Raw genomic sequence first — 26,009 nt, forward strand, 5'->3', positions numbered from 1 at the left:
TAAATAAATGAATAAAATCTTCAAAAAAAAAAAAGCAAACACATGGAACTCGCTCAGAGGCCCAGCTTTCCCGTGAAGGGCCCGCCCTCTCTCGTCACATCCCAACTCCAAACTCCGCCCTACCGTCCCCCTTTTCTAGAAGGCACTAGAATATGCAAAGGCGCACGCGCACCCCGCGCCTGGACGAGGGGAGGAGAAGCTTCACCGAGCACCTCCTTCCTTCTCCAGTGCAAGACCCTGACTTCCGTTCTCCTGCCTTCGCGCCCTTCTTATTCGTTCTCTAATTGGGCGAAAATGCTGACTCCGCCCTCTCTGGGAGCCTCACTTCCTGCTCTTCCGCGCCGCTCGCTTCCCCCACCACCTCTCCTTTCCTTCCCGCCCTGCCTCGCGGCCGGGCCGGGGGAGCGGTGTTCCCAGCAGTCTTCGCGGCCTTGGTCGGGCCCGTTCCACGCCGTAGCCGCCGCCGCCGTTGTAGCCGCCACCCGGCCTCCGGACCAAAACACTGGTTTTCCGCGGTGAGAGTGAAACTCGACGTGTACCCCGCCGCGAAGATGGAGGGGCCTTTGTCGGTGTTCGGAGACCGCAGCACTGGGGAGGCGATCCGCTCCCAGAACGGTAAGGACGAACGAGGCGTGGGTCGAGCCCACGGCGGTGCGGGGCCGAGCCCAGGGTGCTGCGGGTCCCCGCCCGGCTCGGGCCGCGGCTGCGGCGCAGCGCCTTCCCTTTCTCTCTCAGGAGAGGGCCCGGGGTCCGACCGCGCGGGTCTCGCCGCTTCGGGGCGGGGCGACGGCGCCCTCTCCCCGCTGGCGAGGAATTCCGGAGAGTTTTTGTAGGTTTGGGGATCTGTCCCGCTGCGCGTGGTTGGCCGGGGATGCCCAGGCGCTGGAACTGGAAAAGCGCTCCCGGGCCTGGAGAGCCAGCTCCCCGCAGCGACACGTGCCGGTCACGCCTCGCGTCCCCTTTGGTCCGGGTGCCCTGCGCCTCTTTAGGTTCGATTCTAACTAGCAGGAGCGTGTATCTCCACCTTTGCGCCGCGTTTTAGGACCATTACCCAGAAAAGACTGGTCCTAAGTGCTCATTTTACCGATGAGCGAATGGCCGCGATCCAGATGACTTGCCCGTTGTACCCCACTGGTTAGATCCTGCAGTAGATACCGGTGCTCCGTGTCCAGTTCCCATTCTGACCCCACCCATCGCTGACAGGTTTTTACAGTGAAGTTGGATGAGGAAATTTCGGTTGGACGTTAGCCTGAGTGGTACTTAAGATGAGTTTATCCTAACAAACGTTACGAATTAAGACATTTGTTGTTGTTGAACCTCTTGAGAGCGCGTATACCTTGACGTTATGGATGTCTGTCCATCTTATTTTTAAGTAACTGGGATAGATTCGTAGATTTGGAAAATCCGGAGGCTGTTGGATGTCATTTACTTACTTTAAGCTGGAATGGCTGTCATTTGGAGCAGTGGATTTAACTTTTTTTTTTTTTTTTCTCATTTCTACAGTTATGGCTGCAGCTTCCATTGCCAATATTGTAAAAAGCTCTCTTGGTCCAGTTGGCTTGGATAAAATGTTGGTGGATGATATTGGTGTGAGTACACCTGTTTGTTACTTTAAAGGAAAAAGCAGTGCTTAAACATTTAGTGAATTCTCTGTTTTTATCCCAGTGCTAGTACTGGAAGGTGTAGTGAAGGTGATGATGGGTTTCTGTTAACTTAAGAGATGCCCTGTGGTTGCCAGTGATTGTGTTGTCTTTTTTTCTTCCCTGCAAATTTCCTAGGATGTCACTATTACTAATGACGGTGCAACCATCTTGAAGTTGTTGGAGGTAGAACATCCTGCAGCTAAAGTTCTTTGTGAACTAGCTGATCTGCAAGACAAAGAAGTGGGCGATGGGACCACCTCAGTGGTAGGTAGTTTGCCATCTGGTGGGCGGCTGTAGGTGGTTTTCCTAAAATTAAACTTCGATAAAGTGAAGCCCTAAGTAAGTCATTTGTTTCTGAGTCAGAAATAAGCTACATGCTTAAGAGGGAGAAAAGTTTCCTGAGTTTTTCAGCTACAAAAATATTCATATATCACATACAGAGGGGTTGTGGTTTTTTGTTTTTTAAGTTTTTTTTTCTGTGTCACCTGGGTGGCTCAGTAAGTTAAGTATCTGTCTCTTGATCTCAGGGTCCTGTGTTCAGGCTCCTCGGTAAAAAAAAAAAAAAGTTTTGTTTTCTCCTGCCATTACGTGAAACCCAGATGTCCTAAAAATTCTTTTCTTTATAACTAGCTAGGGGAAGAATATTACTGGCTTTTTTTTTTTTTTTTTTTTAATTTTCAAAGATGTTTTTATGCCAAATGCTGATAGGCAGTCTCGTGAGTTCAAAACAGGAGTGCAAAAAAGTAAATGTGAACAATAACATACAAACTTCTCAGAGAGCATCCAGCAAACTAATGTAGTGTGTTTTGTAGTATAGAAACACTATTATTTGGTAAGGAACAAATAATAGTTTGCTCTAAAGGCACAGGCAGTAGTTTGTGGAGGAAATGTTTATATTTCTAGATTAAACTCCAAACCATAAAAAAAACGGAATCTACTTCTTCTGAAATGACAAATACAGTTTCTAAGTAACTTGTTCACAATATTAAAAATAAAGTGATTATAATTTCCCCAGATCAGAGTTTTTGATTTGTTAATGTCTTTAGAAGAATGATTTTTTGAATTCTGTTAACACATAGTATATTACTTGTTTCAGAGGTAGAGTTCAGTGATTCATCAGTTGCATGTAACCCCCAGTGCTCATCACATCACGTGCCCTCCTAATGCCCATCCCCCAGTTACCCCTTCCACCCACCACCTCCTCTCCAGCAACCCTGTTTCCTAAGATTGAGTCTTTATAGTTTGTCGCCCTCTCTTTGTCATCTTACTTTGTTTTAACCTCCCTTCCCCTGTGATCCTGTTTTTGTTTCTTAAATTCCATATGAGTGAAATCATATAATTGCCTTTCTCTGACTGAGCTATTTGGCTTAGCATAATACCCTTTGATTCCATCCATGTCCTTGTCCGTAAGATTTCCTTTTTCTTTTTTTTTTTTTTTTTAAGATTTTATTTATTTATTTGACAGATCACAAGTAGGCAGAGAGGGAGAAGCAGGCTCCCCGCTGAGCAGAGAGCCTGATGCAGGGCTCAGTCCCAGGACCCCAGGATCATGACCTGAGCTGAAGGCAGGGGCTTTAACACACTGAGCCACCCAGGTGCCCCCAAGATTTTCCTTTTTGATGGCTTAGTAATATTCGTGTGTTTGTGTACACACACTACATAGAAGGATGGTTTTTAAAATAAGCCAAATAATAATCTAAAATAGTATAGGTTATAGGAGGAGTAGAGTCTTCCGTTGGTTTCTGTTGCGCACTTAATATTTAAAGGTAGTGGATGTGTAGTTCTCTACTGTTGTTCCACAGAACTGGTTTGTAAGCCAGAACACTTTTCTGGCTATCAGCCTTTGACCATTTGCATGTAAAGTACTGTGTACGTGTACAGGGCATCTGGGTGGCACAGTCGGTTAATTGACCCAGGTCATGATCTCAGGGTTACGAGATCAAGGCCCATGTCAGCTCCATGCTGTGTGTGGAGCCTACTTAAGATTCTCTCTCCCTCTCATAAACGAAAACAAATATACAGTTTTTTTTTCCAGATTCCCAGTAACCAGTTATCCACCATCAGCAGCATTCTGGTTGATAATAGCTGATCATTTTTGTGTTGTTTTTACATACGCATTGCACGTGCTGTCAGACCAAGAGCAATGAATATTTTCTCTACAGGTTATTATTGCAGCCGAACTTCTTAAAAATGCAGATGAACTGGTCAAACAGAAAATTCATCCCACATCAGTTATTAGTGGCTATCGGCTTGCTTGCAAGTAAGATTGTTTGCATTCAGAGGAAATTTTACATTATGTGATGTTATAGTTGTAAACAGTGTTCTTTAAATCTTGTTAATGACTAAATTTTATTTTGAAAAAGTGCTGTTTTAATAATAATATTTGAAGTAAGAAGTAGGGCTGGTGGTTTGTTTTTTGTTTTTTCCCATTTGACTACCACATTTTCTCCCAATAATAGATTTTGTTGGCTATGCTTGTGGGATAGATAAAATTGCCATGATCTGAAGAGGGAGGATTTATTGTGTCCTCCTCCTATATGAAATGGCCAAACAGAAAATTGTGTGTAAGACATTTTGACACAGTGATAAAACAAAAAAGTTTGAGTAGTGAACTTAAAAGTGTTTTCTCCTACACACTTCAAACAGGGAGGCAGTGCGATACATCAGTGAAAATCTAATTATTAACACAGATGAACTTGGAAGAGATTGCCTGATCAATGCTGCTAAGACGTCGATGTCTTCCAAAATCATTGGAATGTATCCTTGTGATGGTTCAATCAAGTTTAGCCTTTTTTGAAAGTAAGATCTTGGTTAGTTTTTGTCCTGAGTGATACTGTATTGAAATTGTTTGCTTCCTTTGCTTTTTTAGGGGGAGAGATAATAATAAAGTGTCACAGTAATACGAATTGCAAGCAATGATAAATAGTATTCCAGCATTTTGAAAGTATAATTAATGCTTGTTTCTTTGATGAGATTGCTGAAAGGAAGTGCCTTTGAATTCCCTTGATTTTTGTGTGCACCCGTTATCCACTCCATGTTCTTGTTCTCCTTAACTCTTGGTTTAGAAATGGTGATTTCTTCGCCAATATGGTAGTAGATGCTGTCCTTGCGGTGAAATACACAGATGTAAGAGGCCAGCCTCGCTACCCAGTCAATTCCGTTAACATTCTCAAAGCCCATGGGAGAAGTCAGACGGAGAGTATGCTCATCAGTGGCTATGCACTCAACTGTGTGGTGGGATCCCAGGGTAAGGCCTAGAATTTGATACTAAAGGTTAAAATTGGTTTTTTATAGACTGTGTACTATATACGTCCTTTAGGTGATCTATGCAAGACCAGCACTTACTGTTCTTTAGGAAAGCCCAGGGGAAAAGGAAAGTATACATCCAGGTTTTCAGTTTCGCTTGTGTAACGTAAGCACATAAAACTTGGGCAAAATGCAAGTTAAGGAAAGGTAGAGGCCATAAAAATTTGTAAGGTTAAATGTAATAAAAATGTAAATTTATCTCTCTTTAGAGATGGTATAATTTAACATCTTACTACTTTCATTATGCTATAAGAATAGTTGTATTTTATCAAATGTAACATTGTTACAGTTCTTATAAAGGAATTTAATGTGTTCAATTATAGGCATGACCAAGAGAATAGTCAATGCAAAAATTGCTTGCCTTGACTTCAGCCTGCAGAAAACAAAAATGAAGCTTGGTGTACAGGTGGTTATTACGGACCCTGAGAAACTGGACCAGATTAGACAGAGGTATGTTGACCTTTGAAAGAGGTGTTTGTAAATTATACTTCCGTTAGAGCAGGTGACAATTTAAAAAAAGTATACTAAAAACAAGGAGTGGGGCCCCTGGGTGGCTCAGTGAGTTAAACATCTGACGTGGACTTGGGTGGAGATCTCAGTCCTGAGATGGAGTCCCATGATGGGCTCTGCGCTCAGCAGGGAGTCTGCCAGTCCCTCTGCCCCTCCCCCTGCTTGTGCAGTCTTTAAAAAATAAAAACAAGGAATGTTACACTTCTAGATAACAGCAAGTAATCAACCAGCTGCCAGGTAGCAGAGGATGGTGATGACACGGTGGGATTATTATTTTTTTTTTTAAGATTTTATTTATTTGTTTGACAGAGATCACAAGTAGGCAGAGAGGTAGGCAGAGAGAGAGAGGAAGGGAAGCAGGCTCCCCGCTGAGCAGAGAGCCCAGTGCGGGGCTCGATCCCAGGACCCTGGGATCATCGTCTGAGCGGAAGGCAGAGGCTTTAACCCACTGAGCCACCCAGGTTTCCCGCAGTGGGATTATTTAAGTGTGGGTGTCTTGGAGGACTTGAAAAATTAATTTTTATTTATTTGGGGAGGGGGAATGAGTATAGGGGAGAGGCAGAGGGAGAAGCAGGCTTACTGCTGAGCAAGCAGCCCAAAGTGGAACTCAGTCCCAGGACCCTAGGATCATGACCTGAGGCAAAGTAGGCACACGCTTAACCGACTGAGCCACCTAAGTGTCCCGAAAACTTAATTTTTACCAAAGTCAAACCTTCTCTGGAAAGTTAGAAAGCGGTGGTGACTTGGTATTTTAAGATAGATTTGGTGATATAGCTTCGCTGAAAATTTTGATTTGATGCGTGATTAACATTGAAGATATATCCACAAACGTAATTTCTCAGATGAACAGCGTAGTGTTGATTGAATGCTTGCCGTGTGCCAGCTGCTCGGGGATGCTACCTAGTTGCTGACGGTGAGCATGCTAGAGAGCTAGAGTTCAGTTTGACTGCTCGCTTCCACTGGACCCATGTGTTCACATATTCTAATGGATAGGTGGTTTTGTTAAAAAATAAAACACAGTAACTCACCCAAACCTACAAGAAATCTTTGTCAAGATGTGGTTCTCTCCTTTAGATCTGCATATGTACTTTTTTCTTCCCAGGAAACAAAGTATCCTTTCCGTCACCAAAGGCCAGTCCCTCTAGTGTAAGTGTACTCAGGCTGCATCTCCAGTTACTAATTCCACTTCTCATTCTTTTTCTACATTCTACTTGCAGCCACTTTGTAGCTCTCTTAACCACAGATAAAAGGCTCCTGCTCACATCCTGCTCCACTTACTCTCCAGCCTTCCCCATCTCTTCACAGCTGGATGTCCCAAGTTTTTTACACAAAAACGGTTTGCTGGTATTTTATTTCTCATCTCCTCCTCAGTTCTAGTCCGTTCTCCACTAGAGGACCATTTGCTAAGGCCACTAGTGGTCCCTGGGGTAAAATTCTAGAAAACTAGACACTTTGAGTCTTCATTTGACCATCATCAAGCTAGTGACTACTCTCTTCTTGAAACACTTGAAGAGATGGCCTTGGCATTGTGGTACTGCCCCCTTGGTATTTGTATGCCTGGGCAGCCCCGGGCTCTGCCCTGCTGTCCCTGGGATAACTCCTTATCACTTCTAGGACTGCAGATACTATTTCTGTATAGTTTCTGGAACTATATTTCTGTAGAAGTTTCTGGAAACTTCAAATCTGTTTCTCAGAGCTTCGAACACCTATGAACACTTTATGCATCGCAGAGTCGGTGTTTAAAACTGAACATAAATCTACTTGTGCCACTTTAGTGATGAGGACCCTTGGAGAAAACTAGGAAATATTCTTAACTCCTCTTTTTACCTCGTGCCTTTTTCTCTTCTAATCTCTCATTTAAAACCACTTGATTTTTATCATCAAATTAAATCTTAAATTCATCTACTTTCCATTCTCCTGCCCACTGTTGTTGGGGCAGCCAAGCCGGCCACCTGGTTTTCACTCTTGCCCCCTCTCCCAGACTATTTTCCATGCAGCAGCTATAACGACCTCATCACTTCCAAGGGCAGAGCTTTTTGTAGGTTTCCCATTGCTCTGGAACACATTTTTTAATTTCTTCGATGTTTTTTTTCTCTGTGGTCTGGCCACACCTGGAGCTAGATTCCCACTGGTCCTTAGTAATGTTCTTCCCTGCACTGTGATGTACCCTCTGCCTACTGGTTTTGACTGGTTAATTTTTTACTTACTCTTTAGCAGGTCAGGCTCTCAGAAAAGCTTTTCTTTCTCCATCTGTCTAATTTCTGTTCTGCCATGAGTTCCTCCGCTTGATCTTCCTGGGCCTTAGCACAGTTTTTGTGTGTGTTTGTAGGACCCAGACTTTCTAAGCTTCAAAGGCGGAGCCCCAAGGATGTGCTTGGCTTCACAGCTCCTGCCCGCAGTGTGGCATCTAGCTCAGTATGCACGGGAAGGTTAATTTGAGGGTCCTCTTGAATTCATTCTACTTTAAAAATTCTTTGAATGGTAAGTGAGATGGTTTCAGTGATGTGTATTTTGCCTTTTTCAGATCTGTTTCCCTTCCCCATAGCTTGCTTATGGTTTCCGTCCCTGTGTCTGCCTGCCTCCTGGCAGCTCACGTGAAGGATGCTTTCAAAAACTGAATTCTTTGTCATCCTGAACCATTTTACTACAGGAGTTATTGGCTGACTCTATCACCTTGGCCATAAACTGAGTCTTCTGTTCAGACCATCTGTTCTCATCAGACAGGGTCTTCGATCTCCAAGTTACTTCCTCTTTGCTTCATTCCTCCAGCTTTCCAGTGCAGTCTCCACCCTGATGTCAGGGGATCCTTTTGAAGACACCGATTTGATAATACTCTTATTTAAAAACACTAAACTTGTTAGCAGTCCATATACTAGCATCCCTACAAAAGGTTTTCCATTTTCTGGTCCTACTGGCCCTTTCAGTGCTGCAGCCTTCTTAACTCCGGGCCTTCAGGCTTTCCTCGTGCCACCTTGCAGGCTGGAATCTGACCTCTCACCATCTCTGCATTCCATTGTAGTAACTCTTGTCCAGAGCATGGTTGAGTGTTTACCTGCCAGATCCCTAGAGACAGGGTCACTGTTTCCTTTCTAACCACAGTTTTTAGGAACTTCCATTGGGGTGGAGGGCACAAGTGGTAATTTTAAATTTTTGAACTTTTCTGTAAATTGATGTAAATTTTGGCCACAGAAGGGGAAGAATGATGTAATGTGCATTTATTTTGTGGGAAGTACTTAGTGGAAGTTAGAACTCAATAAACAACATAGAAGATGACTTTGGGTTATCATTTCTCTGTAGAGAATCCGATATCACCAAGGAGCGGATCCAGAAGATCCTGGCTACCGGTGCCAATGTTATTCTAACCACCGGTGGAATCGATGACATGTGCCTGAAGTATTTTGTGGAGACAGGCGCTATGGCAGTCAGAAGAGTTTTAAAAAGGGACCTTAAGCGCATCGCTAAAGCTTCTGGAGGTAGGGCCTCTGCTGGCTCCAGCTGTGGTGTGTCACCTCACCATAGGTACCAGTGTGTGTCTTCACGCTGGAATGTCCTCACTAAGCAGCTTCAGAAACACCCAGTTCTTTCTTTTTACTCCCTTAACACTTCGCGCGACGAGAGAGATCTTATGAAGTCACTTTTCATGTTACTGGAAAAGTTCTGCTGAATTTCTTTACCTCAAAATGACATAGTTCCGTGTCAGGATGAAAGGACAGTGGTTTGTCTGATGCCCGACTGTAAACCTTAAACATGCGTCTGTGTATTACTTCTGTCAAAAATGTTTCTGAATTTAAGACCAGGTATGAAAACGTTCATGGGAAAACGGTACTTACAGATCTTTGTCATTATTTTAATAGCAACGGTTCTGTCAACCCTGGCCAATTTGGAAGGAGAAGAAACTTTTGAAGCTTCGATGTTGGGGCAAGCAGAAGAGGTGGTACAGGAGAGAATTTGTGATGATGAGCTGATCTTGGTCAAAAAGTAAGCTGCTTTCTAAATTACAAAGCTGTACGGATTTCATTGATGAGTAGAAGTAGATGGCCTTCCCATTGATTTGCTGCTCTAGTCTTGCAGTGATAGGAGCGGTTATACGCATGGGAGAGAACAATGTTAGGCCGCGGTCAATGGAGATGGAGTGGCCATTTCATCTCTTCTGCCCGGCCCAGACACTGCTTCTGTGTCTGAATGAACTGTGAGCAGGATTCAGTTAAGGTGCTTCCGGTGAATTTGTATGTAGATTTATTTTATATAAGAACTGATACAAAACTTGTTTTTTTTAATAGCACTAAGGCTCGCACATCTGCATCAATTATCTTACGTGGGGCAAATGACTTCATGTGTGACGAGATGGAGCGCTCTTTACATGATGCTCTTTGTGTGGTGAAGAGAGTTTTGGAGTCAAAATCCGTGGTTCCAGGTGGGGGCGCTGTAGAAGCAGCCCTTTCCATATACCTTGAGAACTACGCAACCAGCATGGTAAGAACATCTAATAACATGCTTTTTCAGGAAGGGCCTGGGACCCCATCTTTGGCATTTGGTTACTATGCCCTTGAGACCTGCGCTGCTGCTATGGGTTTTGTGGACAGTGCATTGTCTTTCTTCCCAGGGGTCCAGGGAACAGCTTGCTATTGCGGAGTTTGCCAGATCACTTCTTGTTATTCCGAACACACTGGCAGTTAACGCTGCCCAGGACTCCACAGATCTGGTTGCAAAGTTAAGAGCTTTCCACAATGAGGCTCAGGTTAATCCAGAACGCAAAAATCTAAAATGGTAAGCATACAATTTCCTTGTCTCTTTCATGGTCATCTGTGTATCCTGTGTGGTAGTTAACTTTGTTTTAAACTCCAGAAAGATGATAGCTAGTGATTATATTTGCATGGGTGTATTTTAGTTAGCACCTCTGACTCCCAGATCTCTTCCTGCTTCTCTGGGTAATACCTGTACAAGGGTCCCACAGATGCAGGGGGGATTGTTTTGGGGTGATCTGAATCTTCTTAAGCAGTCCCTGTTTAAGATGTTAAATGATGTTTGAAACAGTGTCTTCACTATCCTCTAACCTTTCTGCAACTCTTTCAGTACTTCTCATTATTGGTAATCAGCTACCGTAGTCTTAAGGGGTCTACCGTAAGGTCCCAACATTTCCCAAGGTGAACATGTGAGAGGAGTGGCCAGACTGGAATGGGATAGGTGTACATTATATAAGAAGCCATTGAATAGTTTTTTCTAAATTGCAGGATTGGTCTTGATTTGGTTAATGGTAAACCCCGAGACAACAAGCAAGCAGGGGTGTTCGAGCCAACCATAGTGAAAGTGAAGAGTTTGAAGTTTGCAACAGAAGCTGCAATTACCATTCTTCGAATTGATGATCTCATCAAATTACACCCTGAGAGCAAAGATGACAAGCATGGAGGTTACGAAGATGCCGTTCACTCGGGAGCCCTTGATGATTGATCTGCTTTACCCTTTATTTATAACAATGTTGGATGCAATTCTCTTGTTGAGTATTACACATTAAAAAAGTAAACTGTCAAGCCTTGGGTTCTTATGAAGGATGGTTTCCATCCTCACTTTGGTTGGTCCTATGATCTCACATGCTGTAATTTAGTACCATACTAGTTTAAAAGGAGGTTAAGTTCCAGTTGTGTTTAGATTAATTGTTAATTTCATCCTCTCTGAACACACATTGCTATGCCCATCCCACCCCCAATGCACAAGGCAGCAACACCACGGTGTCCACCCATCCGTTCCATCGTGTGTAACAGGGTAACAAGAATCCGACAGCCAGATGCTCCAAGAGGATGGCCCAAGGCTATAGCCCCTCCTTGAATGTTGACCTAAGGGGAAAGAGATAGATATATACCGTTTATTCTGTGACATAGAGTAAAAATTATCTTTTATCTTTTAAAATTATCTTTTATCTAAATTATCTTTTCCCTTTTAACATTACACCAGTAAACTATCCTTTCAAGTTCCACTTTCATTTTAACTGCTTAGGAACTTGATACCCTGTGACGTCCACCCTGACTACCTTACTAGCTCAGAAAAGTCAAGGCTGCCCTGGGACAGAAGTAAATGAAGAGAGTCCAGGGGTTTCACCCTGGGAAGCAATAAAATAACTCCTGAGTCCCAGTGGAGCTTCCCAGTGTCTGCCCAGTAACAGTATGGCCACTGCCTGCCACGCTACAGAGCTGTGTGCCTGGGGTTTGCTGTTTATGATCAGATTTGCACTGCAAACACATCTGCTAGCCGTCCTCTGGAGGGCTCGCTCAGGTTTACCTTCTCTGGGTTTAATCCAAGTTCTTTAGTTATTGCCACAGAGACGGCTGCAAAGGCTTCGTTGATCTCAAATACATCCACGTCCTCCAGGGACCAGCCTGCTTTTGCAACCTAAGGGAAAGATTAATGGAATAGAGGTCTCAACACCCACGTGGCCGCCTCCTCATAAGACACTAGAACGTGTGCTAGGTGACACTGCAGGACCTATGAAGGGTTCTCCTCCATGAAGGGTTCCTCCATGAGCCCAGGATGCCATTCTAAGACGTGGAGAAAAATCCCTCTGGGAATCAAAGTTTTGAAGCAATAATACGTGCGGGTGAGATGATCTATAGGTGATGTATGGGTTCTGCTAAAGAGCATGATTCAAATGTTCTTGGCTGTTCTTTGTGGCGGGGAAGCAGACCAGAGATACAGTGATAAAAGCTCACTGGTGACTGATGGGGAAACTTTTTCGTAAAGGGGGGAAAGAAAATGAAATCTGAGAGGAATAAACAAAAGCTCAACCTTGGCATTTTGGGGTGGAGGATCTGAGCCAAGGTTTGGGAAGGCGGACTGAAGAGTGAATTACAGCGTGGGGTTCCGGTCCCAAAGACGTTCGTTCTTCCAACAAAGAACGGGTGCCAACATTGAGAGTCAAACTCACGGCTTGCTTTATCGCTGGAACTGGTCCTGTGCCCATAATGGAAGGCTCCACGCCTACTTGTGACCAGGAAACGATCTGGGCTAAGGGTGCGAGCCCTCGGCTAGCGGCCTCCGACTTCCTCATTAGCACCACGGCGGCGGCGCCGTCACTTATTCCTGGAAATACGAACGTCCTCACTCTTGAAATGCTCGCCGAGTTCTAGACCTGTGCCCACTTTCTCAAGCACCCGAAGACGCGTGTTCAATTACTCTGCACACATCATCTGCCATCATGACTTTTTTTTTTCTTTTTTTTTAAGATTTTATTTGACAGCGACCGTGCACAAGCAGGGGGAGCGGGAGAAGCTGGCTCCCCATGGGGCAAGGAGCCTGACATGAGGCTCGATCCGGGGACTCAGATCGTGACCCGAGCTGAAGGCAGGTGCATAACTGACTGAGCCACCCAGGTGCCCCCATAATTCCTATTTTCTAGTGTAATTAGAAATGCTAAGTTTGGTAATACGACATAACCGACTACAGAACATTTTAACCGAGGAAAGTGGAAAGATCGAAAGACTGGGGGAGGGAAGAGTAATGAAAAAAAGAAGAAATAGCCTTGCTCAGGGGACCTGGGTGGCTCAGTCGGGTAAGCATCTGCCTTCAGCTAAGGTCATCATCCTGGGGTCCTGGGATTGAGCCCTGCATCAGGCTCCCTGCTCTGCAGGAAGCCTGCTTCTCCCCTCGCCCACTCCCCCTGCTCCTGTTCCCTCTCGCTGTCTCTATCTCTCTCTGTCAAATAAATAAAATCTTCCCAAAAAACAAAACAAAACAAAAAAGAAATAGCCTCGCTCTCATATAAGGCTTCGGGAGTTTCCAGTTCTGGAAAAGCATCGAGAGATAAGATCAAACTCTGTGGTTCCCTAATTTGCTTTTCATCTATATGTCTAGTTCGGATGTTGGGAAGTCAAGTCCATTCTTTATAAGTTAAGTCAAAAATAGGACGATGCGAGGGGCACCTGGGTGGCTCAGTGGTTTAAGTCTCCGCCTTCAGCTCTGGTTCTGATCTCAGGGTCCTGGGATCGAGCCCCGAATCGGGCTCTCTGCTCAGCGGCGAGCCTGCTTCCCTCTCTCTGCCTGCATCTCGGCCTACTTGTGATCTCTGTCTCTCTCTGTGTCAAATAAATAAATAAAATCTTTAAAAAAAAATAGGGCAATGCTAGTAATGATCAAATATAGAGAAACTACATCTTCCCTTCAAGCAACTAAAGGTCTTAGCACAATTGGCATATAAATAATAAATGAAATGAAAAAGGCATCAGTGTGGTAGGCCTAGCAGAAGATGGATCCCCTCAACTGCCCTTTGGGAACTCAAACCTGAAGCATTAGCTGCGGTGACTGTTCCTGTCCCATCTGTAAGAAAGTACGGCTTTAACTTAGATACGCCTTCTATGTTGCTCCCATGGCGAGGAAACTCATCTGTTTTCACTTCAGTGAGACCTGAGCAAAGGAAAATGAATGAACCAAGATTAGTCCCAAGACGGCAGTGAGTGTGCAGGACTGGTGCAGTCCTCAGACATGATGCATGAGGCTTCAAACCTGGAAAGAAGGTTTACTGAAAAATACTTTCATTCCAACAGGAAAGTACACATAATACGAGTTGCATGTTCCCAGATTTTATAAGCATGGTCCTCATGAGATACTTCGAGTGTTTTCCACATCCACAGCCCTTTCTGAGGAAGGCAGTTCTCTGTGCAAAAGGTGGCAAAGGTGTGGGGCCTAAGACTTAGCTGGTTACAATGGACGGAATCGGGGAACGTCAAACCCCGTCTCAAAAGGATGGACATAAGCAATGACAGTTACTGGTAACACAACAGTTGATCAGTAAGAGATCTTTGACCGGAACATTCCATATGAGATAACAGCAAAGGACCCAAAAACATGCACCCTCACTCAAGAAATACGAACTGTATGCAGACATATAGAGGAAGTAGTAGGTGTTCGATTCTGAGGAGATTTAGCCTGTAGGGGCAAAAGGTCAGCTGTTGCCACCTAACAACCATGAGCCAATGCTCCAGTTTCTCACACAAAACCTGCTCTGTCTACAGACCAGGGTGGACACTCTGGGACCAGGAGTGCTCAGAGCCGACACAGTGCCCCATGTTCTCACCCTCCAGCACCCGATAAACATGGCTCCCAGCCCGCCATTTTCAGACGTACCCAGGATCAACCTTTTCTTTGCAACCTGAAAGACCTAAGACACGATGTATAAACATTCCTGTATATTATTTTTTGGATCACTCTTATCTATAAATAGGTACGTCAATGTTCAAACCATTGTAGTCTATATACTCACCTTTTCTAGAAGATACAAAAACTGGTATAATCTCTTTGTCGAAATAGCCAGCTTTCTGTGCATTCTCGGTCCTGTTCTGGGACAGAACTGCATACTTGTCCTGATCTTCTCTGCTCACTTGCCATTTTTTGGCTACATTTTCAGCTGTGAAAGAAAATAGTAATAATAAAGCAAAAGATAAGCATTTTCAGGAACTGGCTTTTAGAAGCTCAAGTTTTGGGGTGCCTGGGTGGCTCAGTGGGTTAAAGCCTCTGCCTTTGGCTCAGGTCATGATCTCAGGGTCCTAGGATCGAGCCCCGCATCGGGCCGGGCTCTCTGCTCAGCAGGGAGCCTGCTTCCTCCTCTCTCTCTGCCTGCCTCTCTGCCTACTTGTGATCTCTCTCTGTGTCAAGTAAATAAAATATTAATAAATAAATAAATAAATCTTAAAAAAAAAAAGAAGCAGCTCAAGTTTTTCACCTGTAACCCAGCACTGCCCACCCCCCCGCGCTCCCGCGCCCCAAGCAGGCCCAATGACAGTCTGAGATGGTTCTGGCCTCCCACTGGCGATGAATTTGGGAAAGCTGCAGGGACTCTTAAGAAGTCATTTGCTTTCTTTGCTTCCTTCCTGCCTTCTCTTTTCCTACGGAACTGTAAACTTTCAGAAATTTCCTTTACGCAGATCCACCAACTGTTTGTATTTTTGCCCCTTTCACGTCATCATTCTCTCTCTGAACCATCTGAGAAAAAGTTATAATCATGGCTCTTTATCCCCCAATTTTTAATTTCACTGTATCTTTCCCCCAAGTGGCCATTTTCTTACATGAGCACAGCTCTCAAAATCAGGAAATTTAACACTTACACAATCCTACTGTTTAATTCTTGGTCCATTGTCAGCTTCACCTGGTGTGGCAGTGATGTCCTTCGTGGCTCATTTGTATGTTCACTCCAGGATCACTTCACTGTCCATCTCGTCAGTGTCCTTTTACTGAGAACAGTTCCTCACACTATCTTTGTGTTTCTTTACCTTGATACTCTTGAAGGGAACAGCTCTTTTATCAAACGTCTCCAATTTACGTTTGAGGTCTCCTCAAGATCAGATTAAGGTTTTGCTGAAAAGCATGTATCCCACTGACCTGACCATCTCAGTGAATCTCATTGGTTTATCTCAGGTGATGCGAGCTTTGATCACTTGGTTAAAGTCTCTCTGCACTGTAAAGTTACTACTTTTCCATTTATAATTTTTTTGAAGATTTTATTTGAGAGAAAGCAAGCAAGAGAGGGAGCACAAACAAGGGAGGGGCAGTGGGAAAGGCAGGAGCAGGGTCCCTGCTGAGCCGAGCAGGGAGCCAGATGCAGGGCTCCATCCCAGGACCCTGAGATCATGACCTGAGCCGAAGGCAGACGCATAACCGACTGAGCCACCCAGACGCCCCTCCATTTATAATTAATCAGGAAGTCGGGGGAAGTTATTTTGACACTGCGAAGAAATGTCTTCCTCACCCAACTTCACCCGCTTCTCTTCGCATTCACGATTTTCCAACTCCAGCCTTCCTTGTTCTGGCATCTACTATAAAGAGCTTTTCCCTCTCTCCATTTATCGTCTTGACATCAGTATGGATTCAAATATTTTCACTTCATTTAACAAATCATATAACCCATTACTGTCATTATTGGACGAGGAACTTCCGGGAGCCACTGGGCAGCGCAGGCTTTGTCTTCCGGCTGCTCCCGGAACCAGAGCTGGGCGTCAAGATCTGGTCCCTGAACATTCTGTGTGTCCTACTGTCAGTGCCTCTGGGTTTCCACCTGCTGCACTTAACTTTGACATATTGGTCTGACGGGTGCCCAGTGAACTTCTTGGTCATTTCTTTTTTTTTTTTTTTTAATTTTAAAGATTTTATTTATTTACTTGAGAAAGAGTCAGAACATGAGCAGGGTGAGGGACAGAGGGAGAAGCAGACTCCCCTCTTAGAAGGAAGCCGGACATGGGGCTCGATCCCAGGACTCTGGAATAGTGATCGGAGCCAAGGGCAAATGCTTCACAGACTGAGCCACCCAAGCCCCCCTCTTGGGCCTCTTTTTTAACGATCCAAGGTCCGAGGGCAGCCATGATGCCAAGCGGGAGATGGCTGCCACCACCACAGGCCGTGCTAGGGAAGAGACTTACTTGTCCCAGCCTGGAATGAACCACTTCTCAAAGGAACCTTAGTTCCCTTTAGTGGAGAAAGTATTTAGAAACAAAGATCTGGGTGTTAGGACTGCTCACTGTGCCTGGCATGTCACCGTTTCCGTGCCTGTTTAGCAGGGAGTTCTATACACGTAATTCAGGACTACACATTCACACTGATGTCTCGGCATACAATTCTCACGCCACAAGGGCACGCTTCCCCTTGCCATACTTGAACTCCCTTCTACAGTAGTGAGAAATCTGGCTCCCGTTAGCCTCAATATATTCACTCATCTGCTTGAAACTATAATACACACAAGAGAGTTTCAGAATGAGCTGTCCCACAAAACTGGGAAAAGCAAACATTGTAACTAGAGCTCAGTACTTGTTTAGTTTTTTTCCTTTTTTAAGGTAAAACCTATACAGAGTGAAAAACAAAAACCTGAAGTGTGTAATTCAATGAGTTCTGACAAATCCATGCAAGCACATATCCCACATATGTAATATTTCCATCACCCAGGAAGTTCTCACATGCCCCTTACCTATCTCACCCTCCTTAAAACAAATGTTTTGATTTCTTTCAGCATAAATTATAAATGCAACTTAGTGTCTTTTGCTCAACATTCTGTTTATCGTATTTATTCATACCTCATACCGTTACGCTGATCACTTAAAGTCTGTTCCTTTCTCTTGCTGAGTGCTATTCTGTGGTAAGAATACAGAACTGTTTGTTACACATTCTCCTGTTGATGGATCTCTGAGCCATTTCTAGGTCTTGGCTCTAATGAATAAAGCTGCTATGAGCTTGCTCGTGCAAAGTTTTCAGTGATCGTGTTTTCATGGGTCTTTGGTAAAGAAACTGTCCAATCTTTTACAAAGTAGTTGGACCACTTTATGCCTCGATGTATGAGACCGCCCTGGGGCTGCTGATTTTCTTCCAAGACTTGGTCTTTGAATTGTGTTTTTCACAAAATTTGGACATTTTCAGCTCTTACTTCTTTCATATTCTCTCTGCTTCCTATCTCTTTCTTCCGAGACTCCTAGTCCGTATTTTGCTTCGGAGGTCACTGAGGCTCTATTTTTTTTTCCATCTTTGTTCCCTGTGTTCTTCAGGTTGTAAGACCTACTCTATCTGTAAATTGACTGAGTCTGTCTTCTACTTCCAGTCTCCCCTGAGGGCCAACCAGTGAGACTCTCATCTCAGATTGTGGGCTTTGCAGTTCTATTTTCACCTGGCTCCCCTTTTACTGCTGAGATTTCCCCTATGTCTTCCTTTACATGCTTAAGCACAGGTAAACAGCACCTTGTCTGCTGATTCCAGTGTCTGTCATTGCAGGGATCAGTTTCCACTGACCATTTTTTTCTCCTGGTTATAGGCTACATTTTCCGACTTGTGTAAATGTCTAGAAATTTCTTATAGCATGCTGGACATTACAGTTGCTATACTGTAGTGTATTAGATATGTAGATACTGTTGAACATCTGGATTTTGTTATCCTTAGCAAGTATACTGAATTTTGTTCCCAGTAACATACTAGCAGATCCTCTGGATCCTTTTGAAGTTTATTTTTTAAGCTTATTAGTTTGGGTCTAGCGTCATCCTTACTCTGGGGCTAGAGTGCCCCTGCCCCTTAACTGTGGGTTTTTTGAGATGTCAGTAGAGTGTCCAGTGGGTTCAGTAAAGTTTCTACTCTGCATGGTCAGAACTCCTAGGTCTCCAAATAATCAATTAACAACTGTCTAGCAGCTGTTTCTACTAGACCTTGTAGGGTGCTGTCCTACACAGCTGAGTATTTGACCCAAGAGTTGAGGGGACCCTTACGGAGATTTCCGGAGCTCCTTTCCTAGCTCCCTTCTGTCCAGTCTCTGCCCCACAAACTCTAGGCATCTCAGCAGCTCCAAACTCTGACCTCTGCCTCCCCGGTTCAGTGGCCACCCTCCCCGCCAGATAGAAACTCAGTGACAGTGGGGTTTTCCCTTCTTTCAAGAATCTTGCAGCACCTGGTTGGTTAAGCATCCGACTCTTGATCTCAGCTCAGGTCTTAATCTCAGGGTCAAGAGTTTAAGCCCCACCTTGGGCTCCATGCTGGGTGTGGAGCCTACTAAAAAAAAAGAAGAAGAAGAAGAATCTGTCTTGCAACTGACTGCATTTGAGGTAGAGGCGGGGCTGGCATGGGTAAAACCCCCCTTCTTACCCAGGGGAGCTCTAGAGTGGTCCCCTGGGGAGAGGACCCCAGAAGAACAGCAAGAAATTGCCCTGGGTAGGGGAAAGCGAGGTGCTCTGTTAACCCGTCCCTTCCTCATCACAGGATCTTGTGGGGCAGAAAGAGGGAATCTGAGGTCACAATGCCCCAGCAGGAATTTCCCAACATCCCTCTCAACTATTTCAGATCCTGTCCAGACTTGGGGTCTATTACTTCCCCTGGGCCAAGATCCAGACATGGGCACACTGAGAACATTTGGCAGACTGTGGCTCTGACATGACTCCATCCCAAGTGATCCTCAGGGCTCAGCACTGGCCCGAAGCACAAGATCCTGGTCTGCCCCAGTTGGCAGAACCGTTCCAGATGGATTCCCTGTACCTTGTCCTTGGGGAGCCAGAACACCAGAAGTGGAGGAACAACATAACACGCTCCTCCATATAAATCTAGAAGGGGGGGTTTCCCAAGGCTGACAGGAGGAAAAAGCGGACAGGCATCAGACGGGGGCTCCATGGGGAAGGGCTGGGTACCGGTTTGTGTGGGAGGAATGCATCTACCCTTGTTAGAACAAGCCCCCCAGGTGCAGAGGAGGTACCAGCAAGAGAGGGGGAGGAGCCAGTGAAAAGGCAGTTCCCATCCCCCCGAAACCTGCTCCTGAGGCCAAGCCACTGGAGATGCCTACACCACTGTGGAGAACATGCTGGATCTTCCCAGGACTGACAGCCTTTGTCTAAAGCCAGAGAGAATGGGGGTGGGAGGTGGTTGTTAATTTGGATTGTTCCAGACACCCCCCCCCCCCCAGGAGCCTGCAGGAATCCGAGCTGCGGGGTGCTGTAGGCTGAGCCTTGAGTGGGAATATGGAGGGTTCTTGAAGGTCCTGAATAAGGGCCCCAGCAGGGTTTAAAAAAAAAAAGGAATCTCAATCTTACATGATTGTTGGTGGCCGACATTTGAAACAGTAGCTTGAAAGATTTTGGCCAGTTGTATATTCGTCTGTATTAGGGAGTCTAGTCTATTAATTACTACATCATGGCAGCCTGAGGTTTTTGTTTTTTTTTTTTTTTAAGCAACAGAAACTTATTTTCTCATATTGTGGAGAATAGAAGTCCCCGGTGAGCAGGTCTGTTTCCTCTTTTTTTTTTTTTTAATTTTTTTTTTTTTTTTAAATTTTTTTTTTTTTTAGGTCTGTTTCCTCTTGAGGCCTCACTCCTCCCGGCTGCCTCGTCGCCGTATCCACACATGGTCTTCCTCCCGGGCTCACATCTCTTGTATTCCATCCTCTTCTTACAAGGTTGCCAGTTAGATGACATTAGAGGCCACGGTAAAGACCTCGCTTTAACTTAATTACTCCTTAAAAGGCCCTAACTCCAAATTCAGTCATGTTCTGAGGTCCTGGGATTTGGGCTTCAACACAGGACTTCCCAAAGGTCATAATTCAGCCTATAACACCTTGGAAAGGGCTCGGGAGCTGGATTTTCAGTGACAGCCTCAGGTGACATCGAGACAGTCGGCTGTCGTATCCCACTTTGAGAACCGCTGGCCTGGACTTGACAACCAGGAAGACCCCAGCACGGCGCCCACAGAGGCTGCTGGGCTGTGGTCACACTCTCCCACCGCCCCTGCTGCCACTCTCGCTCACGGTGGCCAAGACGCCCACGCTTCTCACTGCTCCCCACGGCTCCGTGCCGCCCTGCCTCAGCCTAACACACAGGGGTCCCTCTGCTTTGATTCGTGCTCTTTCCCCCACTTTCTCATGGGACTTCCACCAATTTCCACTGCTCCTGGACCCAGAGCCATTGCCACATACATTTAAGCAAGGGCATGTAACGTCTCAGGGCTTGTTTCTTCATGTCTAAAATGAAGTGTCCCTTCTGTGCTTGAGTTCTACGTTCTATATGAGAGAAAGACAGAATGATCAGGAACGGTCCCTGCCCTTCAAGAAGAGAGCACCTGCAAAGCCAGTGGTTATAGGACCTTCTGGAAACCCGCCCGCACTCAATGTGCTTTCAGTCGTGTGTGCCTTACCTGTCATGCCCATGTGGTAGTTGTGGAATGCATCGGTAAGCCCATCACAGAGGATGCTGTCCGTCAGTGGCATTTCCCCCATCTTGACTCCTGCCCTCAAATGAATCAAGTGAGGAGCCTGGAAACAAGAAATACAAATGGATTTGGGATTGTCAGTCACTAGCTCTGTCCTTAGGATCCCACTCAAAACTACCCAGTGGCTCCTCAGTCTTTACCTAAACCCCCTGTGCCCCTTCTCCCCAGTTCTGGCCACCCAGGGTCTGGGGCCTGGAGACCCCTGGAATCAGCAGACTACTGTATCATTTCTACTCCTGAAAAGCTGTTACTTTCCTACCCTCTTTCCATTTATCACCAAATCTCTCCATTCTGATTTCTTAAGAACCTCATTTATTCTTTGCAAAGAGGCAACTAGTTATCTGTTAAATGAGGAGCTCATCTAAAGGCATAAAGGATGCTAACAGTGTGTAACTTCCTCTGACAAAAGACATAATGCCTATAGTGACAATAATCAGGTGACCTAATTAACTAATAGAAAGGGATTTCTAGGTGGGGATCTTTTTAACTCCTACCAATTCAATAGCAGCTACAATAGAACGGAAACACTTGGGAGTCAGAAGATCTGTATTCGAATTCTGGCTCTGGGCCTCAGTTTCCTGATCTGTAAACTCCGAATGCTACCTCCTACCCTCTAAGAGCTGTTGTGACTATGTGACTATCTGACAATATGGATGGGTCAGGCTCCCTGCTCAGTGGGGAGCCTGCTCCTCCCTCTCCTTTTGTTCCCCTTGCTTATGCTCTTGCTTGCTCTCTCAAATAAATAAATAAAATCTTTAAAAATATAAAAATAAAACCATCAAGATAGAGACCAAGGTTGAATCCGGTTTTTTGTGTGTTTACTGTTTGGTTTCAGTTCTGCTATGCGTCCATTTACTCTGCTATGGCACGGACGTGAGTCTCTTGGCAAGAGGTCAGTGACAGCCATCTCTCCAGAGGCCTTACCTTGCTCATACTTTCCATGCCTCCTGCAACCACAATGCTGGAGTCTCCTATCCCTATGGACTGTGCTGCAAGGCACACAGCTTTTAGACCTGACCCACAGATCATCTGGCAGCTCCATGCTGGAACAGAGTAAGGGATTCCTGCACTCATACTGGCTTGTCGAACAGGATTCTGCCCGCAACCTGGCAGAGGGAACACAGAGACAGCTCAGCAATCAAACAGAAGGGAAAAATACTTAGAAGAAAGTGCACAGATATTAGATTAGCATCTGGGCTCCTGTCACTTCTCAGCCAAACTGAAACAAGCCACACTCCCAACCAGACAGAAAAAGGCCCGTGTCCGCTCTGTACCTGCCAGTCTAGCCCCGGAATATGGATAAGTCTGTGCTTATGGATATAAGCTTTCTTTTCCACAAGGAAGTTATTAATATCATAAGAAGGAGGAAATGTTCCTCCAGTGATCTTTCAACAAGACTGTGGAAGGTACCTAGGCTTAGGGAGCAGGACAGATGAGGATTCAAATACCAGCTGCACTTCAAACTGTGTCCCTCAAAAGCTCATTTACTCATTTGCAAAACAGAGATAATACGATTCAATGCACTTACTGACAGGACTCAGTAAAGCAGTGAAAGCACCAAGCCCAGTGCTTGAAAGGCCCAGCATTCAGCAGGCCCTCAATGAACATAGCTATTATTTGTTTTATAATTACGTGGAGATACTAGGGAGCACAGATGTGGAAGCGAGAATAGAGAAACCAGCATGATGGACTCTATGGCATCTGAGTAAGTCTAAATCATGGGTCTGAGAAGGAAGGAGGATATGGGCTGAAGACAGCCAGTCTGAGGATATTACATATTTTAAAGCCCTTGAGGGTCATGAGAAAGTGGTAGGCTCCAACTTTATGGCCCCTCAAGACAATATGAGAAAGGAGAATCAGGAATTAGAACTACAAAACTATAAAGTGAATATATGCAAAAATGGGCCAGGTCTCAGACAGGGTAAGGACAAAAGTTGGTTTTAAGTGAGCATTTCCAATTACCACCAGGATCAGAATTTATGCTGCTGCCTGAGCATGAACCTAGTTATTAATAACTGTCTAAGAATTGTCAGTGGTCAAGGGTCTAGAAACTCAGTGGGAAGTAAGACTGGTGACTGGTGACTCACCTGCCCCCATCCAGGGACTGATAGCCCTGTGAGGAGCTGGAAGTGAGCCTTACCAGGCCTGAGGGCCCGGACCTTACCTGTGTTGTTGGAGTCCTATTCCCAGCACCTGCCACAGTGCAGGACACGAAGGAGGAATTCATCCACTTTTGTTCAATGTGTGACTCTTTAGGGGCACATAGAGGGCTGTGTATACTCTCGGATGGGCCTGGTTCTAAAGAATGAAAAGGCAGGGGCGCCTCGGTGGCTCAGTGGGTTAAGCCTCTGCCTTCAGCTCAGGTCATGATCCCAGCCTCCTGGGATCGAGCCCCGCATCAGGCTCTCCACTCAGCGGGGAGCCTGCTTCCCTCTCTCTCTCCCCCTATCTGCCTCTCTGCCTACTTGTGATCTGTCAAATAAATAAACTCTTAAAAAAAAAAAAAAAAAAAAGGAGAAGAAGAAAAATGAAAAGGCAGCGGAGGGCGGTGGTCTAGCCTGGGCTCATCAGGAAAGGCCTAGGAAAGTCGCAGGGTATCGAGCTGGACAGAAGCTATCGACAGGGGCATGGCAGGGCAGCGACAGGAAGAATTCCAGCAGAGATTATCTCCGGAGTTAAACACTTGAGTTTCGGGAGGGGGAAGGTGTGAGCGGGGTGTTGGCGGGCTGCTGCCAATGAACCTGACCTCCGAGGAGTTACCTGCTGCCAAAACGTGTCCAAATATGACCTCCGACACCTCTTCGGGAGCCACAGCGGCCCTCTTCAGGACTTCTTTGATGACAGCTGAGCCCAGGTCACGGACAGGGACAGCGGCTAAGGCACCATTGAAGGAACCTAGGGCAGAAGGGAAGGCGGGCGCGACGAGGGCGCCCAGGCGGCTCGTCCGGGTACGGAGCGGACCCGCGAGAAACCCTCGCATCCATTTCCTAAGCGCCAGCAGACAGGGTCGGCCCACGCTTCCCTAACCAAAGGGCAAACAGTCCCGCGCCCAAGCCTTTGAAATCTCTGCCGCACTAAGCACCGGGAGGCTGTTCTCAGGAATCGTCCATTCAGCAGCGCGGCCCTGCTCGGACCACCAGCGACCCCACCCCTGCGGCCACAGGGCTGACATGGTTCCTCCAGGAGCTGGCCAACCAGAGGACTCGAAAGAGAGCGCCTCCCTTCACCAGCCAATGGGAGGGCAGGGCGGCACGGTGGTTCTACCCGCGGACCCAATCAGAGCACGCGAGGCGGAGTGGCACCTTGGGCGAGGATGGGGTGGGACCATCGGCCGGCCGGTCTGCCCGAGAAGGCTCGGGGTGCCGGTTCCGGGAGGTCCCAGAGGTTCCGGGAGGTCCCAGAGGTTCCGGGGTCCTCGCGGCTGAGCCAACGCCGGCCACTTACCTATGGCGGTCCGCGCCGCCGAGACGATGACCACGGGATCAGAGCTTGCACTCATCCTGCCGCAGGACCACCTCTCGAGCTGCTGCCCGTCTGGAGCTGTGGGCGAGTGAGGAAAAGCCGTGCTCGGCCGCTCACAGGCCGCTCCAGGGGGCGGAGCCGCAGGCTGCCCCGCCTCCGTCTCCGCGGGCGCCAGTGCGCAGGCGCGATGGCGGGGCACCCGGGGAGGAGGCGGGCTGGGTGGGGGCCGAAGCCGTGGGCGGACCCGCGGGCCCCGCTCCCCCACCACCTCAGGCTCGTGTTGTACTTTGTCTTGGTTTTTGTTTTGGGGGGCGGGGTGGGTTTTTTTGAACCTAGCGTTTTTCGAGTCATTGAAAAGTGGGGGTGTCATACCCCGCGTTCAAGCCAGGACTCGAATCCCACTGGCGCGAATGTGGGTACGAATCCGGACAGCGGCGGCCTGCAGGCGGTTCTCTGCGTGCTTCTGCCCTGGTGGCTTCGAAAGCGCCTCTCCATTTTGACAGGGCGCCCGTGATCATCCATTCATTCGGGCTTAAGTTGGTTCTCCTCTGGGCAAGCCCTTCTCGTGCCTTCCCGTGGGGTCGGCACCACTTGCCTTATCATCATGCTCGCAGATCCGCTCCCGCGCTGGTGTGTGGGGAGGTTGGCGTGTCTCAATCCCACAGACCAAAAGGACTTCCTCCAGTTAACAGTTTGGAGAAATCTGCAAGAAGCGGGCGCATGTAACAAGCTGGACCAGTCCTATTTCAAACCCGTTATGACTTCCTCTTACCAGGCAAAGCTCAGACTTTCTCAGATCTATCTAGGACCTTAATATCACCCCCTCCCCCAGCCCATTCACTTTTCAGCCTCCGGTTTGGGTGTTTTCTTCTAAACACACCCCACAGTATAGCCTACCCTTCCAGAGACAGACCTTGCCCTGTCTTCTCTCTAGCCCTCAGGGCAGTGTTGGACCCACAAGGAGCTTAATGCATTAATAAATATTAATGAATTTTCGGGGCGCCTGGGTGGCTCAGCCTATAAGTGGCTGCCTTCAGCTCAGGTCATGATCCCAGGGTCCTGGGATCAAGGCCCACATCGGATTCCCTGCTCAGCAGGAAGCCTGCTTCTTTCTCTCCCGCTCCCCTTGCTTGTGTTCTCTCTCTCTCTGTGTCTCACTCTGTCAAATAAATAAATAAATAATTTTTTAAATAAATAAATAAATATTAATGAATTTTCATGATATTATCCAAAAGCTTTAACAATCCCCTAGGGCTGCCCAAGACCCCACGTAGAGATCAGAGTCAGCCACAGATACGGAAACAAATATTTGAATAATAATTGGGGCAGCTTGCTTGGCAGAGCATGCAACTCAGGCTCCGGGTTATCAGTTCGAGCCCTACATTGTGGGTA

The 26,009-nt window shown here is 46.3% G+C and overlaps 2 protein-coding genes and 2 non-coding genes across 5 annotated transcripts; 3 read left to right on the top strand and 1 right to left on the bottom strand.

Moving 5' to 3' along the window:
* Positions 1-367: 367 nt before the first annotated feature.
* On the top strand, positions 368-10,987 carry TCP1 (t-complex 1). The gene is made up of 12 exons (XM_046005246.1): positions 368-615; positions 1,504-1,589; positions 1,779-1,907; positions 3,806-3,903; positions 4,290-4,400; positions 4,709-4,890; positions 5,273-5,399; positions 8,757-8,932; positions 9,314-9,437; positions 9,740-9,932; positions 10,063-10,226; positions 10,691-10,987. Exons 1-12 carry the CDS (start codon positions 552-554, stop codon positions 10,905-10,907), a joined length of 1,671 nt encoding a protein of 556 aa, XP_045861202.1. The 5' UTR covers positions 368-551; the 3' UTR covers positions 10,908-10,987.
* LOC123942936 lies at positions 4,066-4,203 on the top strand. Its single transcript, XR_006818558.1, has one exon. It is a non-coding gene; the product is annotated as a small nucleolar RNA SNORA29 (small nucleolar RNA).
* On the top strand, positions 9,499-9,628 carry LOC123942931. The gene has a single exon (XR_006818553.1). It is a non-coding gene; the product is annotated as a small nucleolar RNA SNORA20 (small nucleolar RNA).
* On the bottom strand, positions 10,893-24,753 carry ACAT2 (acetyl-CoA acetyltransferase 2). Of its 2 annotated transcripts, none has more exons than XM_046005249.1 (9): positions 24,600-24,753; positions 23,916-24,050; positions 22,080-22,198; positions 21,081-21,198; positions 14,707-14,850; positions 13,728-13,850; positions 12,376-12,530; positions 11,733-11,843; positions 10,893-11,290 (listed from the first exon to the last, which is right to left on the bottom strand). In XM_046005249.1, exons 1-9 carry the CDS (start codon positions 24,652-24,654, stop codon positions 11,120-11,122), a joined length of 1,131 nt encoding a protein of 376 aa, XP_045861205.1. In that variant the 5' UTR covers positions 24,655-24,753; the 3' UTR covers positions 10,893-11,119. The 2 variants fall into 2 exon arrangements, with proteins under 2 accessions (XP_045861205.1, XP_045861204.1); XM_046005248.1 differs by having other exon boundaries at positions 22,080-22,261; positions 24,600-24,752.
* Between the last annotated feature and the right edge of the window lie 1,256 nt (positions 24,754-26,009).

Source organism: Meles meles, chromosome 5, assembly GCF_922984935.1.
Source record: "Meles meles chromosome 5, mMelMel3.1 paternal haplotype, whole genome shotgun sequence".
In the NCBI taxonomy this organism is placed as follows: domain Eukaryota; kingdom Metazoa; phylum Chordata; class Mammalia; order Carnivora; family Mustelidae; genus Meles; species Meles meles.